The sequence below is a fragment of the Lipophrys pholis genome (assembly GCF_963383615.2).
Source record: "Lipophrys pholis genome assembly, chromosome: 22".
Lineage (NCBI taxonomy): Eukaryota > Metazoa > Chordata > Actinopteri > Blenniiformes > Blenniidae > Lipophrys > Lipophrys pholis.
This window is the reverse complement of record NC_137644.1, coordinates 16164279-16188777: the sequence shown is the minus strand read 5'-3', so window position 1 is coordinate 16188777 and position 24499 is coordinate 16164279. Positions and strand designations below refer to the sequence as shown.

The 24499-nt window shown below is 40.3% G+C and overlaps 1 protein-coding gene across 1 annotated transcript in view; it reads left to right on the top strand.

Moving 5' to 3' along the window:
- Nucleotides 1-23498, top strand: part of cacna2d4a (calcium channel, voltage-dependent, alpha 2/delta subunit 4a) — an 85101-nt gene extending 61603 nt beyond the window's left edge. Inside the window, exons 29-40 of the mRNA XM_080491886.1 lie at nt 9681-9742; nt 13895-13909; nt 14352-14396; nt 14644-14706; nt 17270-17340; nt 18149-18224; nt 18327-18379; nt 20252-20307; nt 21795-21915; nt 22322-22453; nt 23180-23255; nt 23395-23498. Of these exons, the coding sequence (XP_080348012.1) occupies nt 9681-9742; nt 13895-13909; nt 14352-14396; nt 14644-14706; nt 17270-17340; nt 18149-18224; nt 18327-18379; nt 20252-20307; nt 21795-21915; nt 22322-22453; nt 23180-23255; nt 23395-23487 (863 nt within the window). The 3' untranslated portion in view covers nt 23488-23498. The remainder of the gene's footprint in view (nt 1-9680; nt 9743-13894; nt 13910-14351; nt 14397-14643; nt 14707-17269; nt 17341-18148; nt 18225-18326; nt 18380-20251; nt 20308-21794; nt 21916-22321; nt 22454-23179; nt 23256-23394) is intronic.
- The last annotated feature ends 1001 nt before the right edge of the window (nt 23499-24499 follow it).

Here is a 24499-nt window from a genome sequence, read left to right as displayed (position 1 = left end):
CTCTATTTTATGTTTTTTTTTTTTACTGTGGTTCTTTTCTTTGTCGAGAAAACGGTACCTGCTTCTAAGGTTATTTGACACAAAGTTCAAACTTTGATTCTTCATGCCCGTTTGTACTCAAAAGCTTCTTATCGCCACGTGTCGTCATCATTTCTGCTATTTTAATTTAAAAAAAAAATATCACATGGCTCAGGCTGTGTGTGTGTGCTTCTGTTTGTATTCATGACGTCTGAGAACTTGTGCATGCATGACAATGTGAGGGACAGAGAGAGAGAGAGAGAGAGAGAGAGAGAGAGAGAGAGAGAGAGAGAGAGAGAGAGAGAGAGAATGAGGGAGGGAGGTTGAGTCATCATCCATTTGTCCAATCCCTGCACTCTGCCTGTTGCTTTGGTAACGTGATGTGAGTGCAGCCTCTGGCAACTCCTCTGAGGTTGGTGAGCATTGGTACGGAGGTGTGTGTGCGTGCATGCGTGCGTGCGTGTGCAGTGGACAGAAGCTGTTCGGCGCCATGGGAACACTTCGGTTTTAGGTAGAGGCTGTCCCCACCAAGGTCTCCTGTAAGTCCATCATTTAAACCTGTGACCTGAAACGTTCTAGATCTCTGCCGCAATCTGTAACTCTAAAAATTCTACAAAAAACTACCACATTCTCAAACTTTACCACAGTTTAGAACTCTACCACATTCTAAATCTACCACATTCTATACCACTATCACATTCTACAACTCTACCATATTCCAGAAGTCTACCACAATCTAGAACTCTTCCAAATTCCCCCCAAAAAATTTTAAATACCATATTCCAGACCTCTAGCACATTGTAGAATTCTTACAAATGTTACGATGAACACACCTATTTTACCTGTTACCGTAATTATTTCCTCAATGTGGGAAAAGTTTGGAAGAAACAGGTAAAAGTGCACGTTTGACGTTTTGCCCACTTTCCTGGACTCTGCGTTGTGGACGCTGGTGTGCAGGAAGGCACTGTGAGTGTGGGCACACGTGGTCCTTCAGACGTCAAGGATTTCTTTTCAAACCGCTCATCAAAATCAACTTGTTGAACTTTTTCTTTTCTCAGGCAGATTTTCAATAACTTTTTTTTTTTTTTTTTTTTTTTTTTTTTTACTGGCTGGAATGAAGTTTGTTGCCTGGCAACATCAGGTTATTGAACACTGCGTCAGAAAGTCATAGAATCGGCATCGGCTTTAGCGATCGCTGCTGCTTTTTGGGTAAGTCCTTTTTGTATCTGAGTTCAAAGGTTATTTAGTTCCGTGCGTGGAGATTTTTTATTTTATTTTTCTCCCTTTTTTTAACATATTTGTCAGAGATGAAACCTTGAAAAAGCACGTGGGATGGGACGTATTAGTCAGATAAAGGATGTATGAGTGAGAAGAATAACTCCCAAACATGGCAAGCAGAGGCACTCTGGGGTCAGCAGCTTTACTGTGAGCACTCAATCATCTCTCCGCTGCATCAACCTCTATTAAACTTGATTAAATATTTACGGAAAGATTATGGAGGTTATTGAATTACCACTGAGCTGACACTTTTTTTTTTTTTTTTTTGTAATTCCCATTTAGTATTATGCATGCAGTTTCTTAATCTATCTCCATGCAGCAAACAGAACTAAACAAATAAGCACTACTTGCCATTTTCCTGATATTTTTCTTATTTTCTTTATGCTCATTTCGAGTGAAGTGATAAATATGTCTTGTGAGTGAAGACTCATAATACAGCACATACTTTCCCAGCAGCCCGGCGGTAGTGACACTTTTATTCACTGAGATCAATGTTTTGCCGGAGTGCGCGCTATTTCACTTGTGTCCCCCAAAGTCCTGCGCTGCACCTGTTTACACGATTAAAACTGAAAATGTTGGGATGTTTACATGACGTGGGGGTTATTAAAATGCTATCATGTTTCTCAAGAAATCTTCCATCAAGAGCAGAAAAATAACTTGATTTTGCAGGAAGAATCGTTAAAGAAACACTCATTTATCCGTCACCTTTTTAACTATGATGAAGGCAACTTCTGCAAAACCAAACAGCCCCTTTTATGATCATATTTGCATTTTTAATTCTGCGCTGTCCTCCTCATTACCTTTTAATGCCTTTTTGTATTTTTTCTTCTCATGCTTGTTTGCAGCAATAATTTGCGCAAATCAAATGAACGTTAAGCCTAATTATAGAGGAGAATATGAATGGGGATGACACCTTTGGAAGCGTTAATGGTCACTTATTAGGGAGGATTCAAAGAATGAGCGGTGGAACATTTTATTTTGAAATTCTTTTTTTTTTTTTAAAAAAGCCTCTAGCTGCATTCCATCACACTCGTGAATGTTTGACGTTTGTCGATAAAAACTGTAATTATGTTTTGTCTGTGTTTGCGAGGGAGACGGGAGGAGCGTGAACACAAATGTCATCGCTTAGCGAGAGAGCCGTCATTTGGGCGCTTGTTTTTATGTGGCTGCGACGGTGCCATTGTGCTGCGAACCAGAAAAGAGCGAGACGCCACAGAAGGACTTTGGCATTTTTCTCGGATACACGGCAATCTTGCTGTCTAAACTCGACTCAAACAAACACACACACACACTTTGAAAACTTCAAATGAGGCTCCAAGGCACCGCCATACGACTTGGAAATATAGTTTATATTCCTCACACATGAGAGGAGTGCTTTCATTTTAATATGTAAAAAAAAAAAAAAAATACAAAACAGCAAGATCAAGTAAACTCTCTGAAGGATTTTGGGTAATAGTGAATTAACAGCGTCCAGAGAGAGACGAGTAAAACTGCATAAGTGAACCGCATTTAAAAAAAAAAAAAAAAAAAAGATGATTAAAAGAAAATCTGCATGAGATTAAGGCTGTGAGCAGCACAGTCACTTTAGTAGTTTTCATTGCTGTTTCACAGTAAATAATCTTCCTCTCAACTCCACTCAAAGGTTTGTTTGATGAAAAGATCCTTTATATATATATATATATATATATATATATATATATATATATATATATATATATATATATATATTAGCATTGAGATTGGATGGCCACCAGTACATGTTGTACTCTGCTAAGCAATTTTTATGTTAACATTGTTAGAATTCTTCTCAAATTTCAACATTTTAACGTTAACACGACCTCGTTGCAGGTTTGACATTTAAAATAGCTGGTCGCTTTCACACTAACATTATATTTTCTCATTCCATCCCTATATTTTTACACAATTTTTTTCCACACCATCCCTATATTTTCTGTTTTCCACCTCCCACCTCCACTTCTGCTGTTGTGTTGTGTTGTGTGCACACCCAGCCAGACGCCAGACACACCCAAACAACCCCACACATGACAGAATGCAAAACACATCATCCGCCCCACATGCGCCGTTATTAATAGTTACGCTTCGGTGAAACGAAAAGGGGTTTCCAGCTCATAGCATTATTAAAAATCAATTCATCCTTTCATTGTCCTGTCCTCCCTCTTCACTCTGTTCATCATCGTGTCTCTCCCTTTGCCCCCTGACTCCATTACATCAATTAATCTCGTCCTTTAATTATAGTGTCGGTGCGCTGTTGACAACCTCTCATATTACTTTCTGTCCGTTGTGCCAGCGTCTGCCTTCGGTTTGTTGTGCTCTGCGTGTTTGTGTGTGAGAGAAAAAGAACGAAGTGACCTCCTCACTAGTGGCCTTGTTTTCATTGTCCCCTCTGCGCTTGGAGACTTTGCCATTGTGCCAGTTTAATTGATTGTTTGTTTGTGCTTCCCTATATATTTAGCCTCAACTCCAGAGTCTTATTAAGGAAAGCCATCAGCGCAAGCTCTGCTGAGTGGCCATTTAACTGGAGGAGACCTTCTGAGCCGCTGCAAAACCACACGCACACATAAACACATTAAACAAACTATGTGAAAGCAAACACAGGCAGAGAAGTACACCACAGTAGGATACAGACTGTTGTTAAACTGCATGAACCGTGCGATCTGTCCTTATCAATTTAACAAGCATCTTGAATTATACGTCTAAATAAAAATCAATGAAACGTTCTTGTGTTTACTAACTAAATGAGACTATGCATCCAAATTGAGTCAGCCTGTAGCAGGTCTTTTACTGCCAATAAACTGATAAAACTCACTGTTGTTGAGAATTTACTCGTCTTTGACGAGGGTTAGGTACAAAAATTCAACTTTTTAGGTTAAATGAAAGGCGGTTTAATGTAATCGGAGTAATGTCACAGTCTTCACTCAGTCATTAAGAGGATAGTATAGCCGAGATTAAATCAAACAAGCCTGGTTCTAAACAGGAGACCACTGTTTCATTGAAACGGTCAACCTTCATATGTGTTGTTGTTTTTGTTTTTTTCAGTTTAAACATCAAATATAAGTCATTTAGCAATAAAAAACCACTTAAATATTCTCCTGTACTTCAACTGTGAATGTCTTAGTCAGTTAATCACATTTCAAATTGTTTTTATTCAAGTGATGTGACCTTTCAGAATAATGGAGTACACTATTAGTACATTTCAATTTCTTTGATATGAGAAAGGGTAGATTAAAAGTTGCCTATATATACTCCTTGTGTACTATGTTCAGATTGTAATTTTCTCTGCTTCTCTGCACCATGGTTTCCAGTTTTATTAAGTATATGCTGCATTTCGCATATTTCATGCAAGGTTTTAGGCCAGTTGTTTTCATGAGCAATTAGAAAAAAGAAGATTTTGACTTCCTGTTATGTCATTATAATGTTGTTTTGATGCTCGGAATTGGTTCGGTAAAGGTTCTAAATTAAGATCATGGAAGTTTGCGCCCTCATCTTTTTACAAATGTGTGAAATTTGTGCTCTGACCATCCAATAATAGAAAAAAAATCATTCCGGAGACGCTCTCTGAAGCGTGTCTGTTGTGAAAGGTTTGCTATTATTAATCTAATTGTTTGTTTCTGGTAATAACTTTTAAAAGAGTGTTTATTAGTGGGACGGTGCGGCAGCTGGAGGTTGTGTTTTTAGGAAGGTTTTAATAAAGATATAATCACGGCTGTGGTGAAGTGAGTGCGTTTGGTGGGTGCTGTTTTTATTTTGGTCACGACTCTCATAGAAGAGGTGTTAGAGTGCTCCAGGAGTGTTTGCACAGCTCTGCAGGGAGTCCATCTGTCCCAGGTGATTTATTGTTTGGTGTTTTACTGAAGGTTTAAAATCTGAATCATGAGACGCCCTTAAAATTTTATATTCAATGAACAAACGGTGCTGCTGCTGCTGGCATTTCCAAGTACTTTAACCATTTAATCCAAACGTCATTCTAGTGTAGGTATGCATTTCAACTATCATGGATATGAAAGTGAAGCTTCTGGCGAAGGCATACAGTGTTTTTCTTTTAATGATCGCTTAATGCTTACCTATAATAGTATCCACTCTAAGATGGTTCAGCTGTTTCCATATTTTCTGTTATTTTCCTCTGGGCTTTTTAATCCAGAAAGATTTGAGATTTATAGAATATCCTTTCGGAACTTACACAACTAATGAGTGAACAAGGGATTATGTTTTTTCTCGTATCTTGAGCACCTGCAACACATAACTTTGATTATGAATCAGCAGGTTATAAAACAAGTTGGCAAATAATGTTGCGTATGTCTATAAAACTGAGTAGATTAGTAGATTTTATTCCAACTTTCTCTGAAACATTAAAGACACACAGCACGACCAACCCATTAATCCTCCACACTATCCAACAGATATGTAAGAACACCTTTTGGTATCACATTAAAAGTTTTTATGTCACTTCAATTGTTCTTTAGGTTCGACTTTCACAGGACTTTTTAATGCTAAAACCATAATTCTGCAAAAAGAAAGAAAAGGCTTTTATTTGTCACTTGGGTGTTTGAGGCACAGTGAAATAAAAAAAAATAAAAAAGAGGTATCATTAGTCTAAGGGGAGGAATGCCAGAAGCTTTGAGAGTTTCTTTTTTTTAATTTGTGTTTTATTTAACAACACATTTCCAAGCACAACATGTCAATAAATTTTATGGCCTCCACCTCAGGAATAGCTTCCAGCCTGTAGAGTAAAGAAGCTTCAAAAAATGAAGAATGTTGCAGTAGCGAGGGAGATGCAGATGAGCTGCAGCAATAATAACGCAAAAACAAAAACATTAAAGAGAAAATATATGGGCGCGGCTTTGTGACAGCGAGCTCGTAATTCAAGTCGGTTAAGTTTAGTTCTGGTCTTTTTGCAGGTTTACTTCAATCATTTTCTTATGGAAGGACACGAAACAGGACATGAAAATACGGGAAAATCAACATTTTCTTGAATATTGTTACAAAGATTGATGTGGTGGCATTTATCCGTTGGGATTTGCCACAATCAATCATCTTCTTCCATACAGTATACCCTTTGTCTATTGTTTCCTCCTTCTCCACACCCTTTGCCTGGATGAACCTCCTCACCGGCTTTCCTCACTTCCCCAACATAGCTGTCATCTCTTCTCCATGCCAGAAAAAAAAAACATCTCAACATCCCCCCCAAAAATGTCCAATTCGTCCAAGTCACTCCCACTGAAAACCTCAACATCCTCACCTCTTCCTCCTCCAGTTCAACCGACTGTCCTCTGCTCATCTAATGAAAATGTGTTGAGAAGTGTGAATACCTTGTTTTTCGTATCACCATTTATTTGGGACAATCCATGTGTAAACTATCATTTAAATTGTAATTTGAGCTTGACTGATCCATCGAAAAGCAAAATTATGTGTTGGACTGTTATTTAAATTGTCTTGTCTCGTCAGTATTTTGTGTATATCCATAATTCGCCTGTCTTACTTGTATTACTGTGCAAAACACACACAGAGCAGAAATCTTCTGCCACATAGTCTTATTTTTAAAATACAATAGAGCCGCGAGTCACAGCCTGCAGTCTGTTTACTCGTGTCCTCAGGCCTTGTTTTTTGTCTTCTAGTCATTCACAGTTCACGTCCCTCTCTATTCACTCCCTCTCACTAGTGTAATAACCAATTAACTGAAGCTCCGGCTCGCTTAAGTTTTTTATTTATTTCTTCATGAATGTTTTTTCTTGTTGAAAGCGTACTCCGCTGTGATTGGCAGCTTGTGCTAATTGCGCCTGAGACTGCGGCTGTACGAGATAGTCTCGCGCACAAGGGCGTGCACACGCATCTCTGTTGCATGCACGCAAGGTCGTATATGTGTGTGTGCCAGTGTGGAATTGAACGCAATCGAATTATGTGTGTGCACAGCCCGCTTGCAGGCTGTGCACACACATAATTAGAAAAACATCTATTACCGCACCAAAAAAAAAAAAAACATCACACAAACTCAGATTAGTGGGCTGGTTCTAATTAGGTTTGGCCCATCAACCGTCATCTCAGAGTCGGGGAAAGAGGCAGATTATTGCAGCCATCTATAACGGCCTTCCAACATTTTATCTGAGATTATTGCAGAGGTAGGCGACTCCAAGGTCACCTCCGCTTTTGACGGGAGACGTGAGAAAGGCTGTTTAATTACCCCAACAACAACAACAAATGATGAATTTGATGGAAATTATCACATAAAAAACAAAGACGTATTAGTGCAATCTGCATAAACAAACAAATGACTTCCCAACCAGCTGAAGGCTTAATTTCAGTGTGCATGATTAATTATACACTAATTACAGCCATGGCGCAGCATCACGACTGATTTTTCAAGAGAAGAGACAAAAATCCATCGCGCACAAGAGAGATGCACTCACACAGATTATTTAAGACATTACATGTTGAAGAGGAAATGCTTATGAAGTCCAGATTTCCATGAGGACGTATAGTTCATGATTTATTCTTAACTCCAGCAATTTATAATTCATCGTTTAATAGCATTTTACAGGCATAATTGAGGGTACGCTCAGTTCTCTGACCGCTGCTGCCCAGACATCTTAGTATAGCTGTTGAATTAAATTAGTTTGTGATACTTTAAAGCACTGCAACTTGGATAAAAACTCACATTTAGTTTTTGCCCACCTCCTAATTTCATCGTGGATGCAAATGTAAAGAAACAACACCAGCATGAACGTTTAAAAAAAAAAAAAAAGTGAGGGTGTTGAGTATCAAGAGATACAACATAATCAGTCAGTATTTATTTATATAGCACATAATTCCAATGGAAGTACATAATACATATGAACACACACACAGATTGTGTGTTTGGGGAAACGCTGATGAATTACATTAAAATATACATAAAGATAACAGGGAAATAGATATTCTGAAGTAAAAACCTTGAATGATCGTATACACGTTACAAATGTGGCGCTACTTCACGTTAATTTCACTTCAAAGCAGAGAAGCAGTCGTCTTGTATACATAATACATGTGTTCCCACCATATACTGTATGTATGAGTCGAGGTGAGTGTGCACGGGCACAAGTGTGTTTCTATGTGTTTCGTGTACTCTTGCACCACCGAGGCTTCCTCTGAACGGCTGAACAAAGCATGCTGGGAGGGAAAAAAAACGCTGAGTCTTTGATGCTAATATGAAGTGTCATATCTTCCCTCGCAGAGTGTGTGTTTGTTGTGTGTGTGTGGGTGTGTACAGTATGTGTGCAGAGAAAAACTTATGCAATTACAGTTCCTATTCATATTACCACGCCGACTAAAATGCTGACAGACATACAGCCCTAAGCTGACATAAGCGATCACTCGGCCCACAGTGTGTGTGTGTGTGTGTGTGTGTGTGAGTGTGTGTTTCTGTGTGTGTGTGTGTGTGCGTACGTGTATGTGTGATCCATGTACAAATGCACACTAATTCTCAGCTTAATGTTTTGTGACGGAAAGTGCTGTGTTGTTGGGAGAGGTTAGACGTGCGCATGCATACACAAGCACACACTGTCTAAGAATAGGCGGGTCACGCGGTGCAGCCGGGGCTCAGAAGGCCCGTTACTGTAAAAAAGGATTTTCTGAAGTTCTGTAGACGGAGCGGAGCTGTACAGCCGGTCCTCTTCTGCTCCTCCTTCCCAGGAGCCAGACGAGAGATATGGTCTCTCTCTCTCTCTCTCTCTCTCTCTCTCTCTCTCCCTCTCTCTCTCTCTCTCTGGGACATTAATCGACTCAATAATGTTCTGCCTTCGAACAAACTCTAATTAAAATTGTACTTCTTTTGAAGACAGTCACTACCTCAACTGAAAAGTGAAAGTCTCTGCATCCAACAAAAATAAATTTTCACGATAACTGTTTAACCATTTAAATTAAAAATAGGACAAAAAAAAAAATCTACCAAACTTAAATGTACGTGTGTGTAGTTTATACTATACATTTACACAATATTAAGTGTACTTTCAGTCAATGTTCTTATCTCTCCATCAGTGCATCTCTTTACAAACCTAATTTCTTATTACTTATTTAATATACAGATCTTATACAGCTACAGAATCTGCCATCCAGGAAGCCATGCAGCATGAAAAACAAAAAAAGACAGAGATTGTCAAGAGATTTAAATGAATTGGAAAATTAAAAAGCTTCATATTTTCACATGTGCTGCCGCGTGGCTGGTGCTCTAATGGAGAGATGGGTGAAAGCTACGTAGTTCATACATTCTAAATGACAAGATTCTATACAAAAAACTGGACTTCAGCCACGAGTTTCCAACAGAAATGAATCTCCAAACCTGGACTGCAATGACTTCAATTGATGACTCTTTCTCTTTCTTGTTCTCTCTCCAGCCATCGGGGTGCAGATGACTCTGGAGGTGTTGGAGTCCAAATTGTGGTCTGTAGCCGTGCAGGTAAGTTTGTACATTGTCTGTACTTTTTTTCGGGGGGGAGCTCTGATACAGCACTGCAATAAAGAAAAGTAATACAAAAACCTGTAGAAGTGAGATAGATTGTTTCCGACCATCGATTTCAACCCATAAACAGCCGTTTCTCTCACTTTGGAGGACGATTGCTTTCAAGCTGCATTGAAAAGTATAATTTAGTCTCACGTCAGTTGTTTGTGACTTTATTTAGGATGTTGAGTGAGTCATAATCATCTGGCATTCCTGTGCGTGTGCTTGTGTCATTAGTGCATTATCGCTCGACTTTTATTCTTGTCATGCTTTTGTTATTGCTCCCTTTAAATTGTTGTGCTTAAAGTTCATTGTTTACGCGCTTGAATAAGACATTTGTATGTATCTTTAATTAGAACGGTTATTAGGGCAGCAGAAGAAAGCTTGTGGAATACAAACAACACAATCAGTGTTGTGTGAAGCATAAAACCATGTATTTACCCCGTCCTCCTGATAATGACCGTTCATTCATTCCCCATGTGTCTATAATTAGGAGTATTTTGAGACCCGTGTCTGGACATTCACCCCAAAAAATATGAACATTTGCCCAATTGAATTGATCGTCGTTTTCCACTAAACTATTTGCTGCAGATGAATAAGCTTTCGGTTCCATTAGTTCCCGTCTTACATCCAGGAGTATCCCTGTAAGGTACCAGGCCAGACCATGAATTACTGTATGGCAAGAAGTCAAAGATGATTATAGGTTTTTTTCTTTCTGCTCCATTACTTGGTAATTACAGCTTTTAAAGTTTGTGTAATCCCAAAGCTTAATGCAGCCTTTTCCATATCACTGCACCCGCTATTAAAGCAGTGCTTCCCACGCCTGAGGGAAAGATCAAACGTCATCGGTTTTGGGTTTTGGTTTTGAGCGCGTATCCGTGGCGAAGTGAAGCGTCGTCTGTGGAAGCAGCGAGGGAGCTCAGCATCCATCCTCGGTGCTCGTGAAGAAAACATTCTCTTCGCGGAGAACCTGCCTAATTTGGCGTAGCGCGTTCGCAGTGGCAGGTGTTGAAAAACTTGGCCCCTCTCCTCCTCTGTGACCGTGGCTGTAAATGACAGCAGTTAAAAGAGCATTAAGGCTGCCGGCTTGCCGTTTACTGATTGATAGCTACCACAGCGAGGCTCGGCAGCTCCCATGATGTGTGTGTGTGCGTGTGTGTGTGTGTAGTTTGAATAGAGTATCGTATATGTGTCTTTCCTTTGACGGTAGCGCGTGTCAGGAACCATATGCACGACCATCTGCGCACGAGTGTGTTGTCGTGGACGTACTCGCAGCAATATGCTCATTAGCATCATTTACAGTGGACTTGTTATCCATGAGATTGATGTCATGTAGAAATGTGCTCACATCTTTATGTACGATGCGCTTTGACTCGATATTCCACGCTTTTCTTCTTTATCAATTTTGCTCTTTATGTTTTTTGTACGTCTTTTTGCCGACTTACTCTCACCTCCCACCTTTCCTCGGCGCCTATATCGTCTCCTCCTCTCATCCTCCATCGCTCTCCTCCTAGGATAGCTTACATAATCATCTTATTCTCCCATCATGTACTTGATCTTTATTTCATAGGGGTTCTGTTTGCATGTACTCACAGAATGTGCTTGTTTTGACTCGTGCGCTCAGAAGTGGTCCGTCCTTGCATGAAACTCTCTATATAGTCTATTTTAAGTGATCCTGGGAGGGGCGGGGCGGGGGGGTACTGTACCATACTGAATGAACCATCTCCCTTCAGGAGGAGGGGCAACTGATCACATGGCATATGTCATAATCTTCCTAAGAAAAAAATAAAAAGGATCAGCATGAGGCCGTCATTTTGGCTCCGAGCTGTTGGTATTGCTTTTCTCTTTTTTGTGCCTTCATTAGCTGATCTTGGGAAATATTTGAACCGCAATTACCTAATTGGCCTGCTTTAATTACTGCTAATCAGCTTGATCGTAATGTGTTTTGAGTGCTGATTAGGGGGGAAAAAATAAAAAAAACTCTGCACACAGATCTCAGCAGTAGAGTTACATAAGCACGGGAAAACCCTGTCTGACCTTATAGGCGCAGTGTAAAGTTGAGTACCTTAAAATAAGATGTTATTAACTGATGAATTATGAATTGGTCGGGGCAAGAATAAAGCATGGGCGACCAACTAATGGGATTCCGTCAAGATGTTAATAAAAAATCTCTTTTGACATCACTGTACTGCGCCCTGCTCGCCGTCCGACGAAGAAAAAAAAAGGTTTAACGTGAATACGCATGACTCATCACTCCGCTTTCTTCAGACATCATGAGCCGACCTTTATTTAAGCTGAGAACTCCGTAAAGCCACGTCGCAGGCTTGAATCCTGTAAATCCAACAATATAAGGCCGCATATGTCGCTCACAGTTCATCACTTTGGTCTGACGGCTAGTGCCGACGCCATGAGAGGCTCTGAGGTGATAGTAATTGGAATCAAAGGATGATAGATTTTATGTCATGGACACTGTAGGACACTCCATATCTCCTCTATTATCCCATTTCTCCTCGCATACACTGTGCACACAAGTGTCTGTTCGTGACCACACTGCGTTACTGCACGTTTATTGTCAATCAGAAATGGCTTTTTTTTTCATACATAGATGGTTAAGAGTTCAACGTGTATTTCAATACATGCAAAATGTGTCTGTTCACTTCCAATTCCTCTGTGGGTGAATTTCGGCTGCACAAAGAAACTGCTTGAAGTTGACGGAAACGGAGCGATAATTGATGCGCTCCGCTCTTGGCGGGGTTCCTCGACGAGACATATTTCCCAACACAGGATCTGCGAGAATTAGAAGTCTGAGCAAAAACTGGTGGATGACACGTCGGGCGGAGGAGCTAATGAGGAAGAAATGAGAATAACAATCTAATTTGTTGTAAATGTTGGATTTTAAATAACTAACTGGACAGGTGATGTTGATGAAAAGATTACGCTTTTGTGGTTATTAAGGTTCATTAAGTCACAGGAATGATCAGGATAAGATTGGCTGGAGAGACACGTCACAGTTTAATTTTACTTTATCATCACATTAGGAAACAAAATATATATGAATGACATACTTTAAAGCTGCCAACTCCTGCACTGCACTCCAGTAGTCTTTGCCTCACATCAACTTTGATATATTGAGTGAATGCCATTGTGTTATTTATTCTTATTTTCATTTAGCCTTTATTTGACCAGGTTGACGCAACAAATTCGTATTTATGACGGCAACCTGGCAAAAAGCGGCTAAAAGAGAATGCAAAGTCAAGATGGTTAACTTCCTGTGTGTAACATTGAATGATGCTGTTGCTCATGGCTGTTCGGGATTCAAAGGTAATTAATTGCTTTTGTTGGGCTGCGGTAATGACTGCTTTTTACATTAAGGAACAAATTCCATTTTTAGAAGCATCACTGTTACATCATTTTCCTTTTTTTTCTTTCTCTGTATTACAATAAGATGATTTAGATTTGGTCGCAGCAGAGGTGACAAAATCAGATTAGTGATGACAGATTACTGGCCGAGCGCCACCACTCCAGTTTTAACAACAATCCAGAGTTTTAAAAAGTGATTATTTGGGTCTCTTGATCCCGCACTTAAATCTTGACCTTCCACCTATTACCTGGAAGAGTAAGCAAAGCTAAGTAATAAGCTTATGCCTAAAATCAGGACCAGAATTTTACCTCAATGTGAGTTTTCTATATTTATTCGGTTTTTTGTTTACTTACCAGATGCAAACATTTCCATTTCCTACTAAAGCCATTTCTACCTTGCAGTCTATTCCTGGGGTCAGGGCTTGAAGGCAGGGGGGGGGGGGGGGGGGGGGGGGGGGGACTGACACTTTGCTGTAATAGGATTGAAAAGGATGATAGAGTGACTCATTCAGCCTTCGACATGCTCTGTTTATCCCGGCCATGATTCCAAAGACATATTGTCTGAAGACACCGGTCCACGTAGATTGTGCTCGTAAAAACGTGGCCATAAAGTCACCAGGAGAGCTATTGATGTTTTTCACTCAGGTGAAGGGACCTGGATACATTTACAGCCTGTGCTTGTGGGGGGGGGGGGGGTCATTGGCTCAACTAATACTTGTTTCTTTCTTTGTTCCCTCCATGTCTTCTCAGCCAAACGACACAGATGTAAGTACACACACTTAATCCCTCCCCACTCTGTGTTTTGAAAGCGTCGCTCTGTTTTTAACGCGGTGGAGTTTAACATCCCGGCACCTGCTGAGCTCCTTGGCGTCGTCTTCACACCCCAGCCTGGGGAGATACAGTACACATGCACGCACGTGCAAACAAGACACTCACGCACCCGTCACAGGTAGACAAGTTGTGATTCACCCAAATTAACAATTTCTCACCAGCGCAGACGCTCTACCACCCCCACCCCCTCCAACCCCGCCTCCCAATCAGGCCCAACAACCCTCAGACAGATCATGTGCTCAAATTATGGCCTCATATACACAAACACCTGTTTCATCCACTGTCAGCACTCAAGTGCTGCGTTTTGTCAGGGACAAATCCTCCCTTTTGATAACAAATCAACATTACAGAAAGTTCTTTTCTTTCTTTTCTTCAGTGCTCAGACATAGAAGGGATTTGTCCTCTCCGCTGTGACAACATTGTGAGTATATCTTCGTCTCACTCTCACTTATTCAAAAAGAAATGCAAGAATCCTGATCTTCTGTTCTTTGGTGGTAAAGAAAAAAGTGTTGAAATGCGGCTGTATTTTTGAGTCGCTTCATAATGCACGGTTCAAATTGCATTAATGATTGAAACATTTGTGCTGTCTGTGTTGCTGCTGTTCAACACACGTCCTTCCCTGCATCAGTAATCGGTCTCTCTGTCTCTGTCTCTTCCTCTCATATCAGGATATCGACTGCTTCGTGATTGACAATAATGGCTTTGTCCTGATTTCCAAGCAGCGCACTGACGTGAGCACACACACACACACACACACACACACACACACACACACACACACACACACACACACACACAGCAGTGGGTGACTCATATTCTGTAATCACAACCACAACTACAATCTATCTTTCGCTGCCTCTCACCCTTAATGGTCTGGCAGCTATTGCAGGTTCAACAGTGTGTTGACCAACATGATCTCAGCACTTAAATTAAAAAAAATAAAAAAATAACCCCAGACCTGTTAAAGCCTGCATTTGCCTCACGCTGAGTGAGAAGACGGGCTAACCGCACAACTGTTTGATTTCTCAGTGAGTCCTGGTGGATCCTGCCAAAGCTCAGGGGGAAGTTTGTTTTAGTGCTTCTTTCTTAAAAAGCTGCACCGAACGTTGAACATCTAAACGTGACATTGCAAGACGTGACGCTCTCTTAATATTTTCACCATTGATGTGGTTTCTTAAAACATTTTTGGTTTAATAATAAATTTGCAGTTTGCATCAAACATTTAATAGAAAGTAGTGCAGTGTAGTTTGAGTGTAAGGATGAGTGCATGTATGTGTGAATGGGGACTTGAAAGGTTGGTATTTTCTTTTAAAAGTCAAGGGTTATTAATCTGTTTAGGATTTTTAATTAATCTCAGTTACACCTAAAACAAACTTAGTTACAGAAATAATAATAATTTAGTTGCATTTTTAACGGTTTTACCCTCCATTATTTGTTTTTATCAGGAGTTCTCAATGTAATGTATCCTGTCCCCCGGAATACTCTTAAAGAATTACTTTAATTTAACTTAACTCTTACCTTAGTCTGGCATTAAAATGTTTCATGGTTCCCTGAAGGACAACATGTCCCCAATATGTTAGTGTGTTAACAGATTAATTTACTCACAACAGTAATAAATAAACATCCACAGAAACACTCAGACATAAAATCCAGAGTGAGTGCTCTCTCGTCTTTGACTTGATTGTTTCTTCTCCCTGTCGATATTCATCAGCTTACAAGAGAAACTAGAATAGAGTCGACTAAAATCACCTTTTACCTAATCCCTCCCCTCCTTGTTTCGTCCTCAGTTAATCTGTATATTCTATTTTTCTGCACTTTTGGACTTTCTTACAAACGAAATTAGTTGACCGCTAAAGTTTCAAAGGACTCTTATGCCTTCGAGGCCCACGGCATGAAATTTTAAAGAGTATTTTAAACACTCGGTTCTTTGCCCGTGACATCCCGGAGTAATGTGGCCATGATTGTATTTGCATATGCACATTTTTTGGAGTTCAGCCCTTTTCCCACAGTGGCTATCAATAATAAGTGTGAGCAGTGAAAGTGAGAGTCGGAGTAATGAATCACTGCTGTGGAAGTAGTACAACAGTGCAGAGGTAAAAGGAACAACAGCTCCCAGCTGACAATTATGCAACACAACAGAACATAAGCGAAAACAGGCGTGTGCTGTGTCATTTCTGTGTTGTGGTGAGACAGTTTTGTTTTTTTCTCTGGTGTTATTTTTAATTTTGCTCTGTTTTCTCTATGTCTACACAAACTCTAGATGTGTCTCATAGAAAAGGCTTTAGAAAATGTTGTAGTTTTATACATTGGTGCAGACAAAAGTACAGTATCGTCTCAAAGGAAACAATTTGAATGAAGATTCGTGATGAATTCATGTGTTTTTCTAATGTTTTAGTGAATTTACAATAAAGAAATTTTGTGTCATGAGATAAGTCTACAGACCGCATTTCATTATTATTATTATTATTATTATTATTATTATTATTATTATTATTATTATTATCCTAGATTGTCAAACAAATTTCACAAATGCCTTTCCTCTTTTTATTCGTATGCAACACATACTTCTGTACATTTAAATGATGAACTGCGTGGAAGTCTAAAGTCTAAACAGCTGCATTTGACTAAATTGCTAAATCATCATCATATCAAGACACAATTTTAAACAAAACGTATGAGTGACTTTATAATATGTTTGAAATTTAGAGCCCTGAGGCTGTTTACCATTCTAAAAACTGGCCTTGAGTTATGTGATACAATAAAAGCGTAGAAAAAAAAAAGATTTTATTACGTGTAAGTGGCTCATGATTTATACTGTCTTGGCACTCCTTGAACACATTATTTCAAAGAGTGTCCATTGAAAGGTTCAAGCGTCACAAAATCTGTCCAAAGATTTTGAAGGAAACGTATGTTTTTGTTCGTTTTTATGTTCAGCTTCACTACCTGCCTGCCGGCTGTTCAATATTTACTGTGCAGACATGAAAAGGGACATAATTCTTCTCATCCAGCTCTCAGCAAGAGGTCAAAGGAGCGTGTCTCCAGAAAAATCAATTTATTCCGTGCTGCATTTGTCGAAGGCAGAATCACGTGCAATAGCGAACACTGATATAGAAACGACTCATGGTAAATAACAGGGATGAATAATTAAGCCCACAGTGCATGCTGGGGCGAGAGAGGCAAAGCTGAAAATCACAAAAGGGAAGTGAGTCCCTCCCTCAGATTACTGTGACATGAACGCGCCTCGTGCTGCCACACTGATTGTTCCCCACCGTGTTTATCTCTGTTTCCTGACAGGCGGGGAAGTTCTATGGCGAGGTCGATGGATCAGTCATGACCACGCTGATCAGAATGGGCATGTTCAAAAGGTAATGCCTGGTGGCCGCCGCATAAGTGACTGACTGATAGGATAGTTCTGTTTGTCCGCTGCGTCGGCGTGCGAGGGAAGGACAGGCAATTACCTTGTGCTGACGGGGCCTGCCGTGTTGTTGCTGTAGGGCTTCAGCCCCACAAAGTGTGTCTGTGTCACACTCTGCCATGTAAATGATAAGAAATAAGTTGCATATCATACGGTGATGGTGCTTTGGCCTGTAAAGCTTCCTGTACTTTAGCCATCCCTGCTGCTTTCTGTTTTGCTCCCCTCTGAGCTTATTTAGTGGCTCTGATTTCTTCCCCCCCCCTCGCTCTTAAGTCTTGGCCTGTCTTTTATGTTTGAAATCTCATGAGTGATGTGCTATTTTTAAACAGCTAAAAGATTTCGTCACGCTTCATTTGACACAGAATATTACATAACTGGTTTCGAGCAATGCATTAACTTCAGCAGCAGGGCGCGTATCGCTGCACTCTGTTACGTGCATGCAGTTTTAATTAATGCATGCTCGGGTGTTTGTGTGTTTGTGTCGCGCTTCCACCTGCACAGGGAACTCGTATTAAACAGGCTGCAAGAAGCGGAGAAAAACACCTTCCCCGTGTCGGGGGGAAAAATAAATGTTGATGTTCTCTTTTTCAGTCTCGACCTAGAGATCAGGGTTTCTCTGAAGGTTGAATTCAACCTTATAACACCGTGTGCGCTCGTCTGGAAGAGGTCAAGGAATCAGTGTGAGTCGGTGAAATGTTACGAGATATCAACACTGTGTGTGTGTGTGTGTGTGTGTGTGTGTGTGTGTGTGTCGTCAGGGTATCCTTGTTCGACTACCAGGCCATGTGCAAGATGAGCCTCCACTCTGTCAGCAGCACCCGTCCACTACTCAGCGTGCGTACAGGCCGCCCACGTCTTTACCGCTCACTATGATATTCCCCTATAGCGATTTGATGAGTTGTTCAATAAATCGAATCTCTTCTTCTGTCTCCTCAGCCCTTCTACGTTTTGGCTGCAACCCTCAAGTGGTTCCTCTCCAACTTCCTGCTGTAAGTGTTGCTAGGGGCAACTGGAATCGGCTGGTCCAGTTTTTGGTTGCGTTGTTTCTGAAATAAAATGTTTGTCTGGTAAACTCTCTGGTTGAAAGTAATGGAAAGTGCGTAACACTGCAGGTTTCAATTGAATTAAAATACAACAAAGTTGTGCCTCCCTCGCCCATAATTCCACACTATTTAAAACATTTTTTTTACACTTTTCGCCATAGGTGGTATTAAAATGTCACTGGACTTCAGTTAAAATCAATAAAGTAATAGTTATTTTATTCACTACCTTAGGGAGATTACACAGCTTTGCTCAGAGGCCTACAGATAACATGATGTGGGATTTGAACCAATGAACTTCTGGTCACAACTTTGCTTCTCTAACTTCTGGGTGTTTCCACATCATGTACAGTTCTGAGTACTGCATTCATACTGGAAATATTAAGAAAATGCTTTTTGAAAATGACATTCATGCACTCATATGGAGGTTAAAGTGTTAATTTAAAAACAATTAAAGAGTAAAAGATAGTGAAATATCAAAGTTGGGGTAAATTTTGTAATTAAAATAATCTTCAAAGAGTGTTCATTTAAAAAAAGTACCCTAAGTATGACTTTTTGCTCATTATGTAAGTATTTTTACAACGTAAATACTCTCACTTCAAATATGCAGTTATGAGCACAGTGCGTGTGCTCACAGTTTTTCATATTTTTCCGTTTTTTTGAAGTTCAGATGAACTAAGTAGAAAGTTGTGTATTGCCAAAACAAAGGAATTCCAAAAGTGACAAGAATCAGTCACTTGCATGATCAAGGGTTAACTTGTGAAAAGCCAACTTGCTGTTACTGGCCTTGTACTATTTATATTTCTTAATATTGTGTGAGGCGCTCGTGTGTTTTCCTCCTCTGAAGCAGATGCAGTGGGAGATTGTGTGCGTTTCCGCCAACAGTTTTCATTTTCATGCATCTTTAAGCTGATAAGCATCATATAAAAGCGAGCGGGTCCACAGTTGGCTCTCAAAGGAGATTTGTATATGTGTTGCTCCAGGTCTTCATAAACTGAACTTACCAGCTTCTGCAAATACATATCTGATGGATAGACATGAAAGTGGTGTTTATTTCCCCCACATCCAGCAAAACAAACATATTTTCCCTAAATCTATAAAACACTACAATGTTTTATTTTCTTTATTCAGACAAAAATACTTCTTTGCTTTTGCTTTCAGTGAGATGCTTGATTAAGTAGAGATTATTTGAACATACATTCAGCATAAATATACGTAGGTTTGAATTAGCGACATTAGGCATAATTGGAAATAATAGTAATCAAACGGATGTTTGTCTCTTGAGGTGTATAGAATATTTAATTGAAAATGGCTGAAACTTGGTTTTGAAGTTAAATAAAAGTATTTTCTTCTGCTGGTTTATTTTCTACCAAAAACATAGTATAAAATAGCAATATTTTGACATGAGAATCAATCCAAGAATGCTGGTATATGAAGTATAGAAATGAAGGTTTTGATCGGCTCGTCTTTGGTTTGAGGCAAATTTGCACCGACAGGTGTTAAAGTGAGGGTATTTCTTCACTGGTGGATCAATAAGCATGACGGCGGTACTGATACCCAGCAGCTTCGTCGCAAAGAGCGGCTTGCTAATCCAGTTAATGTGGGAGAAACTTGCAAACCGAAGCTACCAATTACTCCCGGACAACTTGAGGACCCATTTTATTATTCCCCTGGCACAACTTTGGGTCCTGGCCCAGTTTTTCGAAGAAAAAAACAACACTGCATGCAATCTGCCTGCAATCTGCTTTCGTCCATAACGATGGCCGCCTAATTGACGCCCCCTCTCTGTGTCCACTCTGCCCCTCTCTCGCCTCCCCAAAGGTTCCTCCTGGAGTTTAACTTCTGCGGCTTCTGGCACACGGACCATTTCGCTGACGGTGAGCTCCCACTGTAAAATGATGATGATAATAATTCAAAAATCTCTTATCTTACCCACCTTTATAACAAGTGTGCTTCAGTTTATGGAAGTCACGTAGTTTGTGAATCATCACAACCCCCAGGGGGAGAGCTTTCAAACCAATACCCAGATGTCTGGAGAAATAACGCTCAGCCTCAACGTTTCTAATTAAAGGCTTTGACACACAATCAGACGACAGTATTGACCAGCTTGTATGTTGTTGCTCCCTGCGCTTGTTTCCTGTTGCATCTGGCATTGATCATCACTCCGGAGGCCGTTATGGAATAACGTCTCTGTGTCCTCTCATTTCTCCACCTCTCATCTGCCCATCAATCACACCTACACCCCCTCTCATTACTTCACCTATCATCATCATCATCATCATCATCATCATCATCATCATCATCATCATGATCATCATCATCATTCAGCCAAGCCTGCTTATAGTGGATGTGAGTATATATACTGGAGGGCTTTTGTGGGTTTTCCTCTTTTTCTATTGCGGTTAGATTTGGTCGGCTGTATTTTGATTTCCAAAAACGAAGATGCCTACCCCAGCCTCTGAATAATTCAATGATACTCCAAATCCAAATGTCAAAGTTTGTCTCCTCTGTGTGCACAGAAAATTGAGTTATCTATCAAATATTCTACACAGATTTGTGCTTTATTGTGCCCAAAGTAATTCCTCTTCAACAATCAGTGTTACTGGAATGATTTAATAATGCTTCTGTCTAAAGTCTAAACTAAGCAATGGCCTCTGTTGAGATCTTACTGGGTGAAAAAGATTTGTTTGTGAAGGTAAATCATAATTTTTATTTTTATTTTTCCTTCACTTCCTCTGAAGCAGCATTGTGCTTTGGCATTTTGTGAGCAGATTAGAAGCGCCGCTGCTCAGTCGACTGCTCCCTGTGTGAGTGGCAGCTTCTTGTGGATCGTGTCACGAGTGACGCCACACAATTTAAATACGTGTTTAGTTGTCCTTTGGAAATTTTTTACCCGGAGAGGACTTGAAAACGAGGACGAGGATGATCATTTTAACAGTTGCAAAAATGAAATGTTGAATTCGGTTTCACGCCATAGTAACAAAGTATTTACACTTGATATCAACCATCATGTGAAACTGATAATATATAGGTTTTGGAAATTGGCTCAGGGTTGCCCATGTCTGGTCTATGTATTATATCGGGTTACATAAGTTGCTTTCAGTGAGAAAAAAGTGGTGAATCCTTCAAAACATAGTGGGACTAATCTAATCTAGTTTTGTTTTTATTTTTTAGATTGAAAAACAGGACTCACGCAGTGATATATTATTATACTGCTCGTTGTTTGCTTGTTCGTCAAGTTTCAAATGCTCCTTCACTCAAACTCGTTTATATTTCCCACCTTCAAATGTGACCCTTCTCTCTCTCTCTCTCTCTCTCTCTCTCTCTCTCTCTCTCTCTCTCTCTCCCTCTCTCCCTCCAACAGCCTCGGCTCATAAGAAGAAAGGGGACATCCTGCAGCCATGTGACACCGAGTACCCCAGCTTCGTTTATGAGCCGTCAGTCAAAGAGACCAACAGCATTATTAAGTGTGGACGATGCAAGAAGTGAGTAGGCACAAAAATAGCAGCGCAGCGTTCTCTAAGCCCCCGAACAGCCATATTAAAATGTCCCTCCAAAACCCATTTCCGACAGACCGAGACCAGTGCGTGTTTTTTACTCGTAGTATCAGAACAAGTAAGTAGATCAGCATGTGTGCGGTTATGGAAAATACTGAGAATCACGACTGAAAACTGAGAGAGCAAACAGGGAGAGGGAGTGACAAAAACAAAGATGGGAAAACAGTGGGAGACAAACAGAAAGGGTGGGAGAGAGGAGAGAGAGCGGAGGCTGCTCACAGGTTGGGCGTGAGCACCCTCGTGTGGACGAGGCCGGTACAACACCACACAACGCAACCGTCGCAGACAACCTTGTATGTTTTTCATCCATTGTTTGGTTTTCCTTCTGTGTCAGGATGTTTGTGGTGCAGCAGATACCAGAGAGCAACCTCTTGTTGCTGGTGGCGCAGGCGGACTGCGACTGCTCCAGACAGTACGGACCCATCACGATGGCGCCCCAGGAGGTCAAATATATCCTTTTACGCCTGTATTCATGGGATAAGAAAGGACGTCTGCATACTTTGACGTTCACACCTCAGAATTCATAGCTTTACACATATAGACACACATACATGGAAATTTGTAAAGAGGAGGGCTTTCAGCAGCAAAAAGCAGAGGATGAAATAAAAGAAGATAAGCGGTGAATACAAATAGAAGAATTTCAGTAATTATTAATTTGCCAGTGAATTTTGGTGGACGGACATTTGTAAACGTTTTAAGACTATTGCGACAAAAAGGAGACACGTAAATACTTTGATAGAAAACTGTATAAAACTGCTTTATAGAGTTTTTATAGGTTAAAGAGACAGTTTACTGAGACGTGGAGGGCGGAATGGACGAAAGGCTCTGTCCTCACAGAGACACTGCTTGTTCCTGCTTTCGGCTGCTTTTTTTTTTTTTTTTAACAAAAAGAGTTAACTGTTGGTGAAACATTGACTAATTTTATTAAAACACAGATTTCTGTCACTGGATCTCTTGTGAAGTGTAATGGAGACTCATAAAAATCACAACCTGTGCTTCAGGTGTGACGACAGTCACAAGCTATTTCTAATGCTTTACCAGTTTCATTAAAAGAGGACGATGCGGTTTAAAGCTGTGACGGGGAATCATCCTAACACACTTCTTCTTGTGGCGGCATATCTATGTGCTTGATTGACCAGTGAGCCTGTGTCACACCCCTTCGCTTTCTCCTTGACCCTCCTGCACATAATGCCTCCGTGAAATGTGACCGAATGAGGTCCCAGAAAATTCGCCGACGCCCTGAGTCGTGTCACGCTTACCACCCACAGGTGAGGCTCCTGCCACACCTCAGAATATATCCTCATGCAGAGAGATGAAAGACAAATATCCTCCAGTGTGTCTCCCTGCACGAAGCATCTCAATGTAAATCACCTAAAAGTGAAGCGTTTCTCTGTTTCGTCCCTTCAGGAGAACGCCAACGACTGTGGAGGAGCCTCTTTTGTGTCCCTCTCCGCCTCCCTCTTCTTCGCCTGCCTCTCCTTCGTCGCTCTTGTTTCCTGATGACGGACGGAGAATAGGACAAACTCTTGCCGCTTCACACCTTCTCACACAAAAGATGGTGTTCAGGGAGAAAGAATTCAAAGGTTCTGTGTGCACTTTTTCACCTCGAGTGGATTTCTTTTTTCTTCTTTTGAAAGAAAAACTTGGCATTTTGCTCACGGCGGCAACAAACCTCGTCTCTGTTGAAGGACTTTGGATGCTTTTATGAGCAACTTCTGGGACTTACTTACATCTGAAGCGAAAAACTGAAAAGTTAATGGTCTGTTGTTGCCATGGATACTCTTCAATTAGTTATTTTCTGAGGCACCACTTCACATCTCAGCATGAAAAGGGACGAGAGAGAGAGAGAGAGAGAGAGAGAGAGAGAGAGAGAGAGAGAGAGAGAGAAGGCGAGCGGAGATCATGAGTCACAAGGTGCAACAGGAGAAAATGTCATATTCACCATATCCCAATAAGACAAATGCATTATTACATATGTTATATATTATATATAATATGTCTCTGCAAGCACGCACACACCCAGTACAGAAATACACACAATGCTTCATCATCCACTACTGTACTATTTCTACAGACTGTTATTATTTGCTAATAATAAAGCATGTAAAGGAAAATGTTGGTCTATTTAGGCTGGATAAAGATAAAGACTCTGTGTTAAAGACAGAGTTATCCAGACCGGAGTTGACAGCTTTACACTTTTCTGAATCATTACATCTCAAACATTTTTTGGATTCTGTGACATTTTGTTCTATGTTTGTTTGCCTTTTTGTCTTCATCGGCTGTGTCTTTCTGTGTATTTGTACATATTGCTTATTTGTTGGGAAACCTGGAATGACTTTGCAGATGCAATGCTTCGTTGTAAAAAAAAAAAAAAGAATGGAGTTATACATATACATTTATAAGAGATGGTTTGAGCAGATATCTTACATTAAATATGTTTATATTTCTGGATTAAATCTGAATTTGCACGTGTTTATCGCAAAGGATTATCTACACGTTCACCAGAACTATA